Source organism: Pan paniscus, chromosome 19, assembly GCF_029289425.2.
Source record: "Pan paniscus chromosome 19, NHGRI_mPanPan1-v2.0_pri, whole genome shotgun sequence".
Taxonomy (NCBI): domain Eukaryota; kingdom Metazoa; phylum Chordata; class Mammalia; order Primates; family Hominidae; genus Pan; species Pan paniscus.
In genome coordinates this window covers 79,522,282-79,537,699 of record NC_073268.2, presented here as the reverse complement: position 1 = coordinate 79,537,699, position 15,418 = coordinate 79,522,282, and the positions used below count along the sequence as shown (strand labels likewise).

The 15,418-nt window shown below is 40.3% G+C and overlaps 1 protein-coding gene across 11 annotated transcripts in view; it reads right to left on the bottom strand.

Moving 5' to 3' along the window:
* TANC2 (tetratricopeptide repeat, ankyrin repeat and coiled-coil containing 2) overlaps positions 1-15,418 on the bottom strand; it is a 471,869-nt gene that overhangs the window by 63,310 nt on the left and 393,141 nt on the right. For all 11 annotated transcript variants that reach the window (XM_034942670.3, XM_034942673.4, XM_008963747.5 and 8 more), the window contains 2 exons: positions 13,104-13,270; positions 9,122-9,729 (listed from right to left, as the gene is read on the bottom strand). In XM_034942670.3, coding sequence (XP_034798561.1) covers positions 9,122-9,729; positions 13,104-13,270 — 775 coding nt within the window. The remainder of the gene's footprint in view (positions 1-9,121; positions 9,730-13,103; positions 13,271-15,418) is intronic.

Genomic DNA, 15,418 nt, shown 5'->3' with positions numbered 1-15,418 from the left:
CTGTATGTATACAGACTTAGGAAATCTCTCATAAGTTTTTATGACAGAATAAGTAGTTCTCAGTTTTAACTGGGTTTGGAGAAGAATTCTAATTAGCAGCTTTTTCCAAATTTCATTTTGGATTTGGAAAACGAAAAAAAAATGTTGCTGTGGCCCATCTTCTAATGGTCTGACAGGGTGAAAGATGGGAACAGTTTGCCTATTTGACTAATAGATGTCGATCCCATGATTTATGCTGAGACAAAACAAACTTGTAAAGCTAAAAGACTTCAATGTGTTGGCAAATTGAACACATTTCAAAATATATATTAGAGTTCATGTAATTCCTCCCGTTTGTCATATCACAAAACCATGACATTGGGTCATTACTTCAGATATGAGTCTCAGATTTACTCTTGATGCCAATAGGGGGTTAGAAAGTGGATAACAGGAAAAAATATTCATTGGCAAATTAGATAAATCCCCAATAATATTACAGGTCAATGAAATATCTTCTTGGAAATCACACAACTAAACTATGACATCAGAAGACTGATTACCACTCAGTGGAAGATAGAGAAGTATTAGAAGTGAAGAATGTCTAGACTCTGAAAAGAGATGAAGCACTAATAGTCCCAGGGAGGTAAGCTCATCTACTAATAGTCAAGTGTTAGTGAAAGACCCAGAATAGCCAACGCTATCCTAAGCAAGAACAAAACTGGAGGAATCATATTGCCTGACTTCAAATTATACTATAGACCCAAACGGCATGGTACTGGTATAAGAACAGACATGTAGACCAGTGGAACAGAATAGAGAGCCTAGAAATAAATTCATACATCTACAGTGAACTCATTTTTAAAAAAGGTTCCAAGAACATACTTTGGGGAAAGGATAGTCTCTTCAATAAATGGTGCTGGGAAAACTGGATATCCATAGGCAGAAGAATGAAACTAGATCCCTATCTCTCACCATATACAAAAATCAAATCAAAATGGATTGCAAACTTAAATCTAAAACCGGAAACCATGAAACTATTAAAAGAAAATATTAGGGAAACTTTTCAAGACATTGGTCTGGACAGAGACTTCTGGAGCAATACCCCAAAAGCACAGACAAGCAAAGCAAAAATGGACAAACGGGACCTCAGCAAGTTACAAAGCTTCTGCACAGCAAAGGAAGGAAACAACAAAGTGAAGAGACAACCCATAGAATGGAAGAAAATACTTGCAAACTACCCATCTGACAAGGGATTAATAACCAGAATATATAAAGAGCTCAAACAACTCTATAGGAAAAAATCTAATAATATGATTTAAAAATGGGCAAAAGATCTGAATAGACATTTCTCAAAAGAAGACACACAAATGGCAAACACGTATATGATCACTGATCATCACAGAAATTCAAATGAAAACTACCATGAGATATCATCTCATCCCAGTTAAAATGGCTTTTATCCAAAAGACAGGCAATTAACAAATGCTGAGAAGGATGTGGAGAAAAGGGGACACTTGTATGCTGTTGGTGGGAATGTAAATTAGTGAAATCAATATGGAGAACAGTTTGGAGGTTCCTAAAAAAACTATAAATAGAGTCTAGGGTGAGCTGTAAACAGATGGGAGCCCTGCCCCCTCCTGAGTTGTCAGGGTGGGAGCCCTGCCCAGCCATGGCTGCAGACCTGGGCATCCATGTGCTCTTGGGGGCCCGGGAAGATCCCCATACCCCCACAGGCTCAGAAGTGCCAGCTCTACTTGGCCTCTCCCTGTTCCCAGTGCCCACTCTGATTTCGGAGCAAAGCTGAGGCTGAAGCTGGGCACTGTTGTGACCCGGCCAGGTGTATGTCTGTTCAGGGCAGTGTTGACACGCCAGCCCCATGCTGCCTCAGTCCCCTCTGGACTTTGGGTGCTGACGAGCATGGGAGGGAGGCTGAGGGTAGGCTGAGGGTGGCTTGGTGCAGGCCTGCAGGTGCCTCTCGGCATGAACAGCCTGGGTGCCATGGATGACATGATTGATGGTGGCAGGAGGCAGACAGGCTCCTGGGTGGAAAGCGGTGGGTCCCCAGTGAAGCCCCACCTTCAGGCCAGAAACGGCCTGAAGCATGGGGGCTGGGCTGTCAGTTCTGGGTGGAGTCCATGGCCCTGAGTGAGAACTTATGGTGCTTTTTCCAGGCCTGCCCATGAACCAATTAGCATGCATGTCCTCCCTTCTGAAGCCCATAAAAACCCTGGACTCAGCCAAACTCACAGAGATGAGACAACCTGCCTGCAGATAGGAGCTACCCTCTCCATGTCTCCTCTCCCCTGAGAGCTGAACACTCGATGGGACAACCTGCCTGTAGATAGGAGCTACCCATTCCAGGTCTCCTCTCTGCTGAGGGTTGTACACTTGTCGGGACAACCTGCCTGTACATAGGAGCTATCCACTCCAGGTCTCCTCTCCGCTGAGGGCTGCACACTTGATGGGACAAACTGCCTGTAGATAGAAGCTACCCATTCCAGGTCTCCTCTCTGCTGAGGGTTGTACACTTGTCGGGACAACCTGCCTGTGCATAGGAGCTACTCAATCCAGGTCTCCTCTCTGGTGAGAACTGGACACTTGCAGGGATGACCTGCTTGCGGAAAGGAGCTTCCCACTTTGGATCTCTTGAGAGCTGTTCTGTTGCTCAATGAAGCTCCTCTCTGCATTGCTCACTCTCCAGTTGTCCATGAACATCATTCTTCCTGGATGCAGGACAAGACCTCAGGACCTGCTGAATGGCGGGACTGAAAGAGCTGAAACATGCCCCACTGCTCGCCACATTGTGGACGATGAGAAGGAGAGAAGAGCTGCAGTTCTTTGAGGAGCCCAGACCTAGGGACTCCCTGAGCTATGACTGTGACACCCTCTTTGGGCTCAGCGGTTCCTGGTGTCTCCAAGCTTCCAGGCGCCACCGCATTCCCCTTGTCCAGACGTGGTTGCCTGCAGTGGAAGCCGCGTACAATATGTTTGGTACAAAACCGCAGCCTCACATGCAGCCGGCACCTGTGCTGGTGCCTGGAGTTGCCTGCCCTGCTGCAGCAGCCAGCGTGCCTGGTTGTGCAGTGGCCGGACCCCATGCTGTCTTGTCCACACACTGCTCACTGATCTGTGCCTGGCTCACCCTTGGGAGGTGTGGGATCTGGGCCAGTAGCACGAGCTGAGTGCAGCCTGCTGAGCTGAGTAGGCAGAACGATCCCAAAGGGTGTGAGCAATACTCAGGCAGAAGGCTCTGTCAGCCACAGAGGTTTCTGGCTGGCAAAGCAACACCCCAAAGATCCTGTGACACTACCATACGATCCAGCAATCCCAGTCCTTTGTATATACCCAAAGGAAAGGAAATCAGTATATTGAAGAGATATCCGCAGTTTCATGTTTGTTACAGCACTATTCACAACAGCCAAGATTTGGAAGTAACTTAAGTGTCCACCAACAGACAAATGGATAAACAAAATGTGGTGCATATACACAATGGAGTATTATTCAGCCATAAAAAAGAATGAGGCCCTGTCATTTACAACAACATGGATGGAACTGGAGGTCATTACGTTAAGTGAAATAAGCCAGGCACTGAAAGACAGACATTGCGTGTTCTCACTTATCTGTCAGAGCTAAAAATTAAAATAATTGAACTCATGGAGATAGAGAGTAGGGGAAGGTTACCAGCTAGGAAGGGTAGTCAGGACTGGGGAGGGGTTGGTGGAAAGGGGGGGCATGGCTAATGGGTACAAAACATAGAAAGAATAAATAAGACCTAGAATTTGCTGGCACAACAAGGTGACTAGAGTAAAAAATAATTTAATCAAACATTTAAAAATAACTAAAAGAGTATAATTGGATTTTGTGAAACACAAAGGATAACTGCTTGAGGTGATGGATATTTTACCCTGATGTGATTATTACACACTGCATGCCTATATCAAAATATCTCATGTAACCATATATATATATGTATGTATGTATATACCATGTACCCACAAAAATTAAAAATTAAAAAAAAATTGAAAGTGTGAATAAAAGATGTCTGGTACATTCTCTTCTCTCTGCTTTAACTCTTCCAAGCCTCCTAAGGGTTGATTTAGTTCTAAGAGGCCCTTTTTCCTTCCCATGCTTCATCATTTTGCTGAATTCTCTCCTAATGCTTTGAGAAAGCAGAACCCATCCTCCAGTTTAAGGGTCTGCTCTGGGAGCCTGCAATGGCTATCAGGAGCAGTGACCTCAAGTTTGTGCTTCAGTGAGGGTAAGGTTAATTGTCATCTTGCCTGGAGGCTCATATTTAGATTTAAAAAACAAAATCAACACAAACTTCAACTCACCATTTATTTTGTAGTCATTTCAACCCCATCTATTCTATAAGAAGCCCTGTTATACAGACCTCTGGCACAGTTATTTTTCACTTTGGGGAGGACACCCTCTCTTTTTCCTTAGACAAACTGCTTGTCCTCTGACACCCTGCTTTGTGGCAATGGATTTTGGAGCATCAGGTCTCCAACGTGTAATTCACTTACTAATATGGTCAAATAAATTAGGAAAAACCTCGACAAACCACTTATTATAAGCAATCAATTCTGGTCATAAAGAATCAAGTAAGTACTCAACTATCCCATGGTATAGGTAGGATTTGTGTCGCCTTTTCCCTTTCCATTCATCACAGGATTTGCTGTCTTTAATTTGAGGAAATCAGGTCAAACCAAATTAGGCTCCCACATCACAACCTTAGGCTCCCACATCACAATCTCATTAGGTTGTATCAACTCAACACTCATTACATGAAGTTCACAACAAGCTTCTTGTATCTTATTCAAACATTTAAAAATAAAGCTGGCTAGGCTGGGCACGGTGGCTTATGCCTGTAATCCCAGCACTTTGGGAGGCTGAGGTGGGCAGACCACCTGAGGTCAGGAGTACGAGACCAGCCTGGCCAAATTGGTGAAACTCCGTCTCTACTAAAAATACAAAAAAGTTAGCCGGGCGAGGTAGCAGGCACCTGTAATATCCCAGCTACTTGGGAGGCTGAGGCAGGAGAATTGCTTGAACTCAGGAGGCAGAGGTTGCAGTGATCTGAAATCGCATCACTGCACTCTAGCCTGGGTGACAGGACACTCTGTCTTGAAAAAAAAAAAAAATGCTGGTGCAGCAGCTCATCCCTGTAATCCCAGCACTTTGGGAGGACAAGGTGGGTGGATGGCTTGAACCTGAGTTTGAGACCAGGAACACAGTAAGACTCTTTCTCTACAAACAAAAAAAATTAGGCATGGTGGCATGTGCCTGTGGTCACAGTTACACAGGAAGCTAAGGTAGGAGGATTGCCAGAGCCCAGGAGGTTGAGACTTCAGTGAGCCGTGACTGTGCCACTGCACTCCAGCCTGAGTGACAGAGTGAGATACTGTATTAAAAAAATAAAAACAAACCCCACAAAAATACACACATAATAACGCAGTAGAGTCTTTTAATCTGTCAAAATCTTACACACACACACACACACACACACACACACACAAATATTAATCTGAGAGCCGTTCCTATGGAAGGGAAAGTTAGATATCATGAAAATTGAGATAATGAGGAATAGAAACAGAAGAGAGTGGAGATTTATTCAGGGCGAGCCTAAAGCGATATAGAAATATTAAGCAGTAACTGGACTGCACCACAAGGCTGGTAGCTCCGACTGTCTACTCTATCAGCCTTAAATTTCTACTATGAGAGTCACTAAAAGGTTGCCTAACAAAGGCCGATGACTACTTCTCTCAAATGTCTTATTTTAAATGCACAAGTTGCCTCAAATAGGTTTTCCATCTCTTTACTATTAGCATAATAGCAGGAATTCGCTTATTAAATTAGTGAGTTAATCTGATATCTCCGTGTCCAAGAGAATAAAACATAGGACAGATTAAGTTCAGGGTATGTCAGAAGGCTGACAGTGATGAACAGTGGGAAACAGAGAGCAGAATGAGGTGGTATGGTCTAAGGTTTGTGATTGCTTCAAGGGGCATATTTTACCTAAACTGCAAATCTAAAAGATTCTTCAGTGATACTCTGCTTACAGTTTGATACACACACACATACACACACACACACATACTCTCTCTCTCTCTCACTCTACTCACCTTGTTACTCATTTATTTCTATGACAATGAGACAACGATACATCTATGTAACATTAGGTCATTCTCTCTGGTAGGTCAAGTCCTTGCCCAGATTCTGAGACAATAAGCAGTCTGGTATTCAAAATAATGAAAACTCAATCTCAGCTGTAGCATTAACCTCTGGCTCTGCTATTTCCTGCTTCCAGCACCATTCTCAGATTACTGACTCTTTTCAGCTCAGGCAGAAGCAACCTCCTTGGGTAGCCTATTTCTGGAGAAGATCAACTACTTTTTGGCATCAGTAGAATATTTGCATCTATGTCTAACTTTCTAATAAGGTCAATAAGTTCAGGGTGAACAATTGAGTGCTGAAAGCCCAGGAAAATGGACTAAAAAGGGTAAGAATGTTGTGTTGCCTCTGGAAGCTCTCCTTACACCACAGAGATGTACATGTCAGGCAGTGGCTTACCTGGTGTGATTTCAGAGGCACTGAATTGGTCTTCTTTGATCTACTGAAAGATGCTTTAGAGAGAAGGAGAGAAAGTGGAGAACAGAAGGAGAAACAATGTGCAAGAAGTGGAGGCTGAAGGCCACAAAGACAAACCATGCCTGGAGAGAGTCCTGCTAATCAGACCTGCCTGAAATGGAAAACAAGTGCAGCCAGCTGCTTTGAAAGACCAGCTTGGGCTTTGCCAATAGCATTAAATTCTTAGTGAATTTCCATCTCATTGACCTAGGGAGCCTTAAGCACTGAGATCAATACTTCAGTACTTTAGTAACAAGGTTGGTTGGTGCCAGCCATTGCTGGGAAGGGGGCTGAGTTCCAACTGAAATGAAATCTAAGAAAGCTTTTTTTGATAACTCCTGGTCCTGTTTACAATTTTACTCTCTGCCATTAAGTGAAATAAGATGATCTCTCAGCAGCCATGTTATTCAATCATCAGGGAACGGATTATACAGGATTTGAAGTTGGAAGTACCTGCTCCTCTTGTCCCAGTGCATCAGTCGGTTGCTGCAAAACTCCTAGTTAACAGGCGATGTTGAGAAGGCAAAGCCTGTATAGTCATGATATGGCTGTATAAAAGCCGTATTTTCTCCTCTGAGAGCCCCTGAGGATTTCATCTGTTGTAAGGATACTATTAATTCAGTGGTAGTCTGGTTGCCTTGGACCTCAGCTTTCAATCCTCTGAGATGTCCCAGGATCTAAGGTCCCAGATCAGCTAGCAAAGTTTCTCTGGGAACTGATCTCAAAGCGTTTATTAGGCAATTCTACATTAGTTTCTTTTTCCTATATACATAGTTGCCAGTTCTATGTATTAAATATTGACAACAGCTCTAGTAGGATTTATAGTAAAATCCTTTTGGGAACATCATACAATTCACAGAAGGGACTTGGATTGTTTTTATTTTTTCTTTTTAAAATCTTGTGCTCCAAAATGATAACAGCAGAAGATGGCTGTCGCTATCCGATTAGCCACAGGATTTAACTAAGATACACCAGAAGGGTCTATTACTGCAGGGTGAGGGGAGGAAAAAGAACATACCCCAAGTGTTTCTTTTACTCTGTACTATTCTAGGCATCATACTATCTGACCTCACTTAACTTCTCAACAACTCTAGAAAAAAGGCATTATTATTGCTCTTATGTAGATAAGAAAACTAAGTCTTAGAAACACTATGTAACTTTTTCCAAAGGTCAAAGTTCCTAGAAGAGGCAGGATTTATATGCAGGTAATTTGACTCAAGAGTTTATGTTCTTTCCACTACAGCATGTTTCTTTAAAAAAGCTTCCCTCTCAGAGAAAATGCTACAAAGTCTATTGCCTGGCTTAATATCTTCATCATAATCTGGAACTAATTTTCTGATGAATCAGCATGGAGTAGGCTGAGCAGCATGCCCACAGTACAGTTGTCTCTAATAAGGCCTGGTGAAGGACACGGGGAAGGGCAATAAAACCCCAGCATGAACACAGAGTTTTATTCTTTCTGATGAGTCACATGTGAGGCATAGTCAAATCTGGCCTCTTCTTTTTGAGCCAAAATAAGCTCTGCATTTGCCAGCTATGTTGTTGGTGTCTTCTTTGTTTCCATGAAGTCAGTAATATACCCGGCTTTTGAAAACACCAACTTTATTAAAGGAATACGTCTTTAAAAATGTTAGTATGACGGAGTAAAAGCACACCCCGACCAGGATGCCAGAGAACTAGGTTTCATGCAATAAAAAGGGAAACAGTTTCATATCTAGTCTGGTTTGAGTTGAGAAAGATTCTCAAGTCAGGTTCAAGCTCATTGGGAAAGAGTGCTGGGGTAAATCAGTGACCCTGTTGTGCGTGTGGGGTGGGGAGTGGTGGGATATATCATGCACTTGTGATCCCTATTCTGGTGTGTGCCCCTCCCTTCTCCCATGTATTAACCTTATGACTTTGTGCAAGTTGATCCAGCATCTTAAGGCCTTTATAGCAAAATGGAGATAATGACACCTTACGTATCTAAAGGCAGCATGGATAGACCAGATGATCTCTTCAAATCTTTTTCAGCTAGGAGGTTTAAGATTCTATTTTCTAGTATAAAGCTTAGCATTGGCTGGACTTTAATGGATTTAGTCACTGGAAACTTTAAAAATGATAAGGTTTTATAAAAGGGCAATAAAAATTTTGAAATGATTCTGCTCTAAATCAAAGAGATTTACAATATATCAATTCTTTCTTCATATCAGAATAATAATACTGAGGAAGTCCATTAAATGGTTAACTTAATTATAGCCTGTGAACCCTGTGGGGTCAGTGAAAATTATTTAGAAGAACACAGGAACGTAGGATAGCATTCTAAATATCTATGCAGATGTTGAGTCTTAAGGAAATAACATTGTAAAACAATAAATTAGTTAACCTCATTATAGCCTTGCCTTGAGAAGAAACACAGATGATGTCTCTTCTATGTGAAATGTTCAATGAAGAACACTTCTACTTTCAATACTCACACTCCATGCAATAAACAGAAAACAGACTCAGAATTGCTTATCACAGATATATGTCTTACCTCGGATCACAGAGAAATTTGGTTTTCTCTCCTTCTTCTCTCCAGATAAGCCATTCTCGAAAAGAAGGATGTACAAACATACGAGTCATGTCTCTGCGCTTGATTAGGAACATGGAGAGGTTCTCCATTCTCTGCTGAAAATCCTCCCATTCTAGTGTGCCTTCAATGCTCCCAGCATTGATGGCCTGGAAGATATGCTCATCAGTCAGTGGGTGGAGAGAGGCCACTGCCACATTCAGGAGAGGCATCACCCGATCAAAGGAAGACTGGGTTGGGAACTTCATATTGCACTGGAGTAAATAAACCTCTGAGAGCGAAACAGGAACTACTTTGTAGCTAGAGCTCTTTAACACTAGATAGCCTTTCTCTATGAGGTCAAATGTAAGTTTCAGATATAGATAGGACCCTTGACTGAGGGTCTTGAGATGAGAACTGAGTTTGCCAAATGTAGTATTGTCCATTTTGCCATTAAGTGAAATGTTATTCTGGATCTCTGAGCTGCTGTGTATCCGGTGCAGGATGTAAGCCTGCAGGTCCTGGTCTATGGCTTCATTCTCTTCTAGTCGATCCAAAAAAATCCTATGGAAAGGCAGCAGCTTGGTAATTTCCTAAAAAGATGGAGAGAGAGAAAGAGACAGAAAGACCTTCAGTTTCCCCTAACTCTTGTGATAAACTATGAGGTTCACAAATGTATTCTGAACTTCGAAGTGGCCAAACAGGGAAACATGATCAAGTATTAGTATCCAAAAAGTAAAACAAATTAGTTGCATAGAAGGGACACAACTTCTCCTAACATTGAGACTTAAGATATATTTTTAAATGGGTCTTTGTAAAGAGTGCTTTTGGAGTGATTTCATGATCGTCATTCTAAACAACACTCCTGAAATAAATAGAAAATGGAGTGCTGTATAACTCTTTTGCTGTAATTTTTCTCAGTGTAAACCAGGGCATAATGCCAAGTACAAGTCAGTAAGAGAAATGTATAAAGATTCAAAGAATGGCTTAGAAAAAGTTGGCTTTCTAACTCTCCTAATAAAATGACTATTTAAAAAAAAATTTCCCACACAACACAGATGTATAAAATGACTACATTTAAATGCGGGCCTTCTGGAGATACCTTAGCTGAAAGGTACACTTCTAACAGTAGGAAGCTTGGCACCTTGGTAACAGATTCCAATAGAATCTGTTGGAAATTCTATTGGGGGAAGGTGATATGGCTTTGTGGCTACTCCTATGCACTGGATTCCATCCTTTCTTACCTACCCACGGACTTTGCTCCTGTGAGTACCCATTCCCTCTCCTGCATCTGTTTCTTCTCAGCTGGGTCACACATACATAAACTCCATATTCTTCCTTCCAGCTACTACCCTGTATCTCTGTTCCCATTTTTCACAAAAGTTTTCTCTATTCGCTATCTATAATTCTTTCCTTCCCATTCTCTCCTCCATTTGTTCCAATCAGGCTGCACCCTCACCACCTCACTGAAATGGTTCTTGTCAGGGGCATCAGTAACTTTCACTTTGCCAAATCCGATAATAAAGTTCCAGTTCTCATCTTCCTCAACCTCTCGGCAATATTTGACACAACGCATCTCACCTCAATGCACTTTTTTTGGAGTCACTTTCTGCAGCTTGCTCCCAGAGAACGTTCCCCTCTTTTCTCTCTTAGCACACTGGCCACTTTTAACCTTCCCTTTTTTGCTGGCTCTTTTTTTTATTTCCCAGCTCACCCAGGGCTCTGGGCTCTGTTCTTTCCTCTTCTCTAGCCATTCTCACTCCCATCAATAGATTCTTTAGTCCCATGGTACTAAATATTATCTATATGTGGCTCATGCCTAACTTTATGTTTCTAGCTTAGTCATCTCCCCTGAGTCCCATCTTATATCTGTCTACTCAACATTTACATTTGGATATTTCATAGACGATGTGACCAAATCAGTACTTAATTTTGTCCCCCGCCACAAAACTCACCCCATGTCAATAAATGGCATTACCACTGACTCTACCACCAAATTCTAGAAGATATCTGTGATCTTTCTATTGTCCTCAAATCATCATTCACCCATTTGCTCACAACATACCCAGGATTCATTCTTGAGTCTTCTCTCTTGCTGACACCCACATTCAGCCCATCATCAAGTCCTTTTACTCTCCTTCAAAATACAGTCCAACGAAATATGACCATTTCACATGGTCCCCATCATTATCACTCTAGTCTAAGCCACCATTACCTTTCACCTATACTTCTGCTTCGACTCTTTATCCCTTACATTTTATTATGTAGACGGCCAGTTGACAGAAATCTTTAAAAAAGACAGATCAGATCTCATCACTTGTAAACGAGAGGCCTTTCCTATATATCCTATCTAAAACAACTACTATCCAGTTATCCCTCCACCCTATTTTGTTTTTCTTCATAGCACTCAACACTACCTGTAATTTTAGTATATGTTTAACTTTTTGCTCATTTGTTTTTTGTGTTCCTTACTAAAATATAAGCTTTAGGAGGATGGGAATATTGCCTGTCTTGTTCATTTTGAATCTCCAGCCCCTAGAACAGTCCCTGAAATACTCTTAAGTACTTAAGAAATGTTTGTGGAAATAATGATGATCAAATATAAATGAAGGCTCATTTTCTAAAACCTATAAATTCTTTCACTGTCGGAAATGAAATAATTTTTAAAAATTCTTAGTTGAAGTACTTTTTCTGTTGGCACAGCTGAAAAATTAAAGTCACCTACTCTATCCAGAAACACAATTTCTTTTGAGACTGCACATGATATTATGTGAGAATATGTATGAGGATAACATCTCCAAAGCATCCATTTGGTAAAGCAGTCAGAGATTACATTCCTGGAGGTTTCTTTCATTCATCTTTCATTTTTAACAATCAAGCTACTAATAATGATAGGTTATATAATTTTTAGTTGTAAAGATGGATTTATATTGATTTATCCATATCCTTTAGCTCAAACTACTTTGAGATTAATAATAAACATCTGTAAGGTGGTGGCCAGGATTAGAAATATAGTTTCTCATCATGGAAGACAGTAATGCTAACTGGTCAATATATGGAAATAATGCTAAGTGCCTGGCAGAGGGGGAAAGGAGGGACTTAAATGTACAGACTATTTTCTGTACATCAGCACTTATGACAAGGGGGCTGCATCCAAATAGTGAGATAAGCGTATAATGTTTGAGATTTTAATATTCATCATAGGAGGAAATAATTTTTATAAAAAGAATGAGAAACATTGTTCCAAACCAAGTGTGAATATGTAAAGAATGGGACACCAACTCAGCTACAATGAGAAGGCTGGGGAAAGCAGAGTCATTTATCTTTAGCCCATATATTTTTACAGGCTCAGTCTCACATTCCTGGTCCTTATTCCAGGCCATTAAGTGACCAGTGAGTGAGAAGGGAAAGTAATTAGAAAAAACAACAACAACAAAAAAAACCTTCTCTTTCAGTTGTAGTAAATTTAATCTAAAGCCCTAATATTGCCAATTTTTGTTAAAGGAGGACAGATATAGAGGAAAGTCCATATTCATGCTATAGAAGAGTTGTTTAAGTAGAAGCAGAGGGAGGAACCAGAAAATCTCATTCTAGGGTGTAGATTGAACTGAATTTTGCATAGCATTAAATGATTAAAAAATGTTAAACGAAAGTCAAAGTGTTAGAGATCATCTTTACACTGCTGTCCTCAGAACAGTCTAGAAAAATTGACTTTCTTTTCATGCTATTTTGAGGAACATTTTATTAAACCTCATCCAGAGCAACAGGAATGGGAATCTGAGAGTCACGTATAAAGAATGTCTTTCTAGATCATATCTCTCAAAATATTAGATTAATTCTTTGGGAATTATTCTTCATAATGCTCTAGGACATAGTAGAAGTTTATGGAACTAGGACCTAGAACTTTTTCAGTCTAAGCTCTTTCCAAGAGGAATCATTTATGGTTTAAAAGCAAACAAACACATACCTGTAAACTGGTCCTAACTGTTACAATTAGTTTGAGCCAAGAAGGAAACTTTCCGATCATTTTACTCAGAAACGATACAATTGTATCCCCATAATCCGGTTTGTGAAATTCTGCTTCATTTAATCCATCAATTAAAATGATGAAATCTTCATCTGGGATTTTTCTCTCTGAGATAGAAAGAAACACATTACTTAATAATTACCAAGTGGATAAATGAGTTCTTATTGGATCTTTGATCACATATTTCTTTGGAACAAAATATTAGAAAAGGCTTGTCATGTGTTTAGTGAATGCTCAGGGTACATAATTTATTCTAAGGGCATGGAAAAATTAACTTAGTAAATTCATTTTGCTTTTAATCAGGTATGAAGGCTTTTGTCACATATGAGTATATATATCATCATTTTCAGAAATCTCCATATTAATAGTTGTGAGACAGCCTGAGTATTGGAGTTAAGAAAATTTGCACATGGGAAGTAATTTTTCTCTTACACATGAAAAAGCTGAGTAGAACGTGTTCTGTTTTTTTTTTTTTCCCTATCTGACAGCATTAAAGAGAATAGTATCATATGTTCTTTTGGGAATGTCCCCAAAAAGGTTTATATAAAGTCTAAAGTCTAAAACAGTATATAGGACTGCATGTGAATGTGAATGTGTAGTGGGAAGGAAGAGACAGGGTAACAGAGAAAAGGAATCCCAGGCATTAGACAGAGTTGAACCAGGTGGCTAGATCCCAACACCGTAGCAGCTTCCTAGACTATACCTAAAGCAGCCGCAATGAGACCAGTCCCTTGCATGATCTTCCCAAAGGTGGAGGAGTCAAGCGGAAAAGATAAACATCTGCTGTGTTTGTGTCCAGTTCTCTCTTGGACTCCACATGATCCGGCATTGACAAAATAAATTTAACTTTAGGGCTATGCTGACAAAGCAGCTTGGGAAGATTTCAGGCTTCTGCACTTGATAAATGCTTATTGATTCTTGGTTCGACAATTAGAGATTCAAAAATTTCCACACTGAAAGAACATTTTAGTCTAAGTGAATTGTGAATAACAAGTAAAAGTTATTAGTTAGCAGGATCTCACAGGCTCTGAAAGGGGGAAAGCAGAGGGAAGAGGGCAAGCAGTCATCAGATACCTGGAGTGAGAAACAAGTTTTATCTGAGGAGGAAAAAGAAGATGAAGCCGAGGACAGAAGAAAATGCCTGTGGACTTGCATACAAAATTGGCTATTTTTGACTTTGAAAGTCAAGACCAATTGAAACTGAACATACTATTTTGTTTCCATATTTGAAAATATACAGATCTTTTGCAATGATTAATAAGCCCTTATTGTTTTTCTCCTAAAGCATAAACTTTATAAAAGAGATTTAATTTCAATATCCAAATCAGTTCTCAAATTATGAAGAATTTTAACAATTACTTTCATCTGCCAAGTTTTTAGGGAGTGAAATGAACTATGGATTCCAGCTCTATTAACAATCACTACTAATGGAGTGGTATTCTAGATGACGAAGCACTAAGAAAACATGAAATTCCTTCAGGGAGTGCAAAGTATTAAGGAAGAAAGAGGAGTTGCTTGGAACTAACTGGGATTTACCCAAACAACGAGGGGGGTGGGTGTTATGTTCTCGATTTTGAAGGCTCTGGCTCCCTTAAGCTTAACCATGCCTTTAATTTCCATAGAGGAATTTTCTAGTAGCATTCTGCCTGGCTAAGCACCATCAGCTAGTATCACTCACTGTGCTGGAGCTATCTATCCCTGTACTGGTTCAGGAGAGGCCACTGCAATATTTTCAAGCTCTGACTGTTAAACAGCTGGTAGCTTGGAATTGTCTATGGTGGGAATATTTACACAATAAACATTGGCAAATATTACAAATCAGCCCTCCTCTCCCAGGTGGCTGTTAAAAATTTACCAGCACACCACTGTCCCCACCCTTCAATTACATCTCCTTTAATAACTTCAACCAGGTTCCTTCATAAGAAAGTCATGATTTTCCAGTAGACAAAACAGCTGATGATAATGCATCTGTTGGGATTTTCTTTGGGAAATCACTGCAAACACATTCTCAAGCATGAAGATCAGTAATGTGTAGTAAATTATGGTCCAGACATTTTAATGAATGAATAATTCATTTGCTAATAAAATTACATTTTCATTTGCATAAATTCTTAGTAGATTAAGCCCATGAGTAAAGTAGATGATATATTATTTCTTACTTTTAAAAGGGGGTACTTGCCTTCCCCCTTAATAAAGCTAATTTTATTCTTCTAAATTCTGGTTATTATTTTTTTTTTGAGATTTCCCCTGTTTTG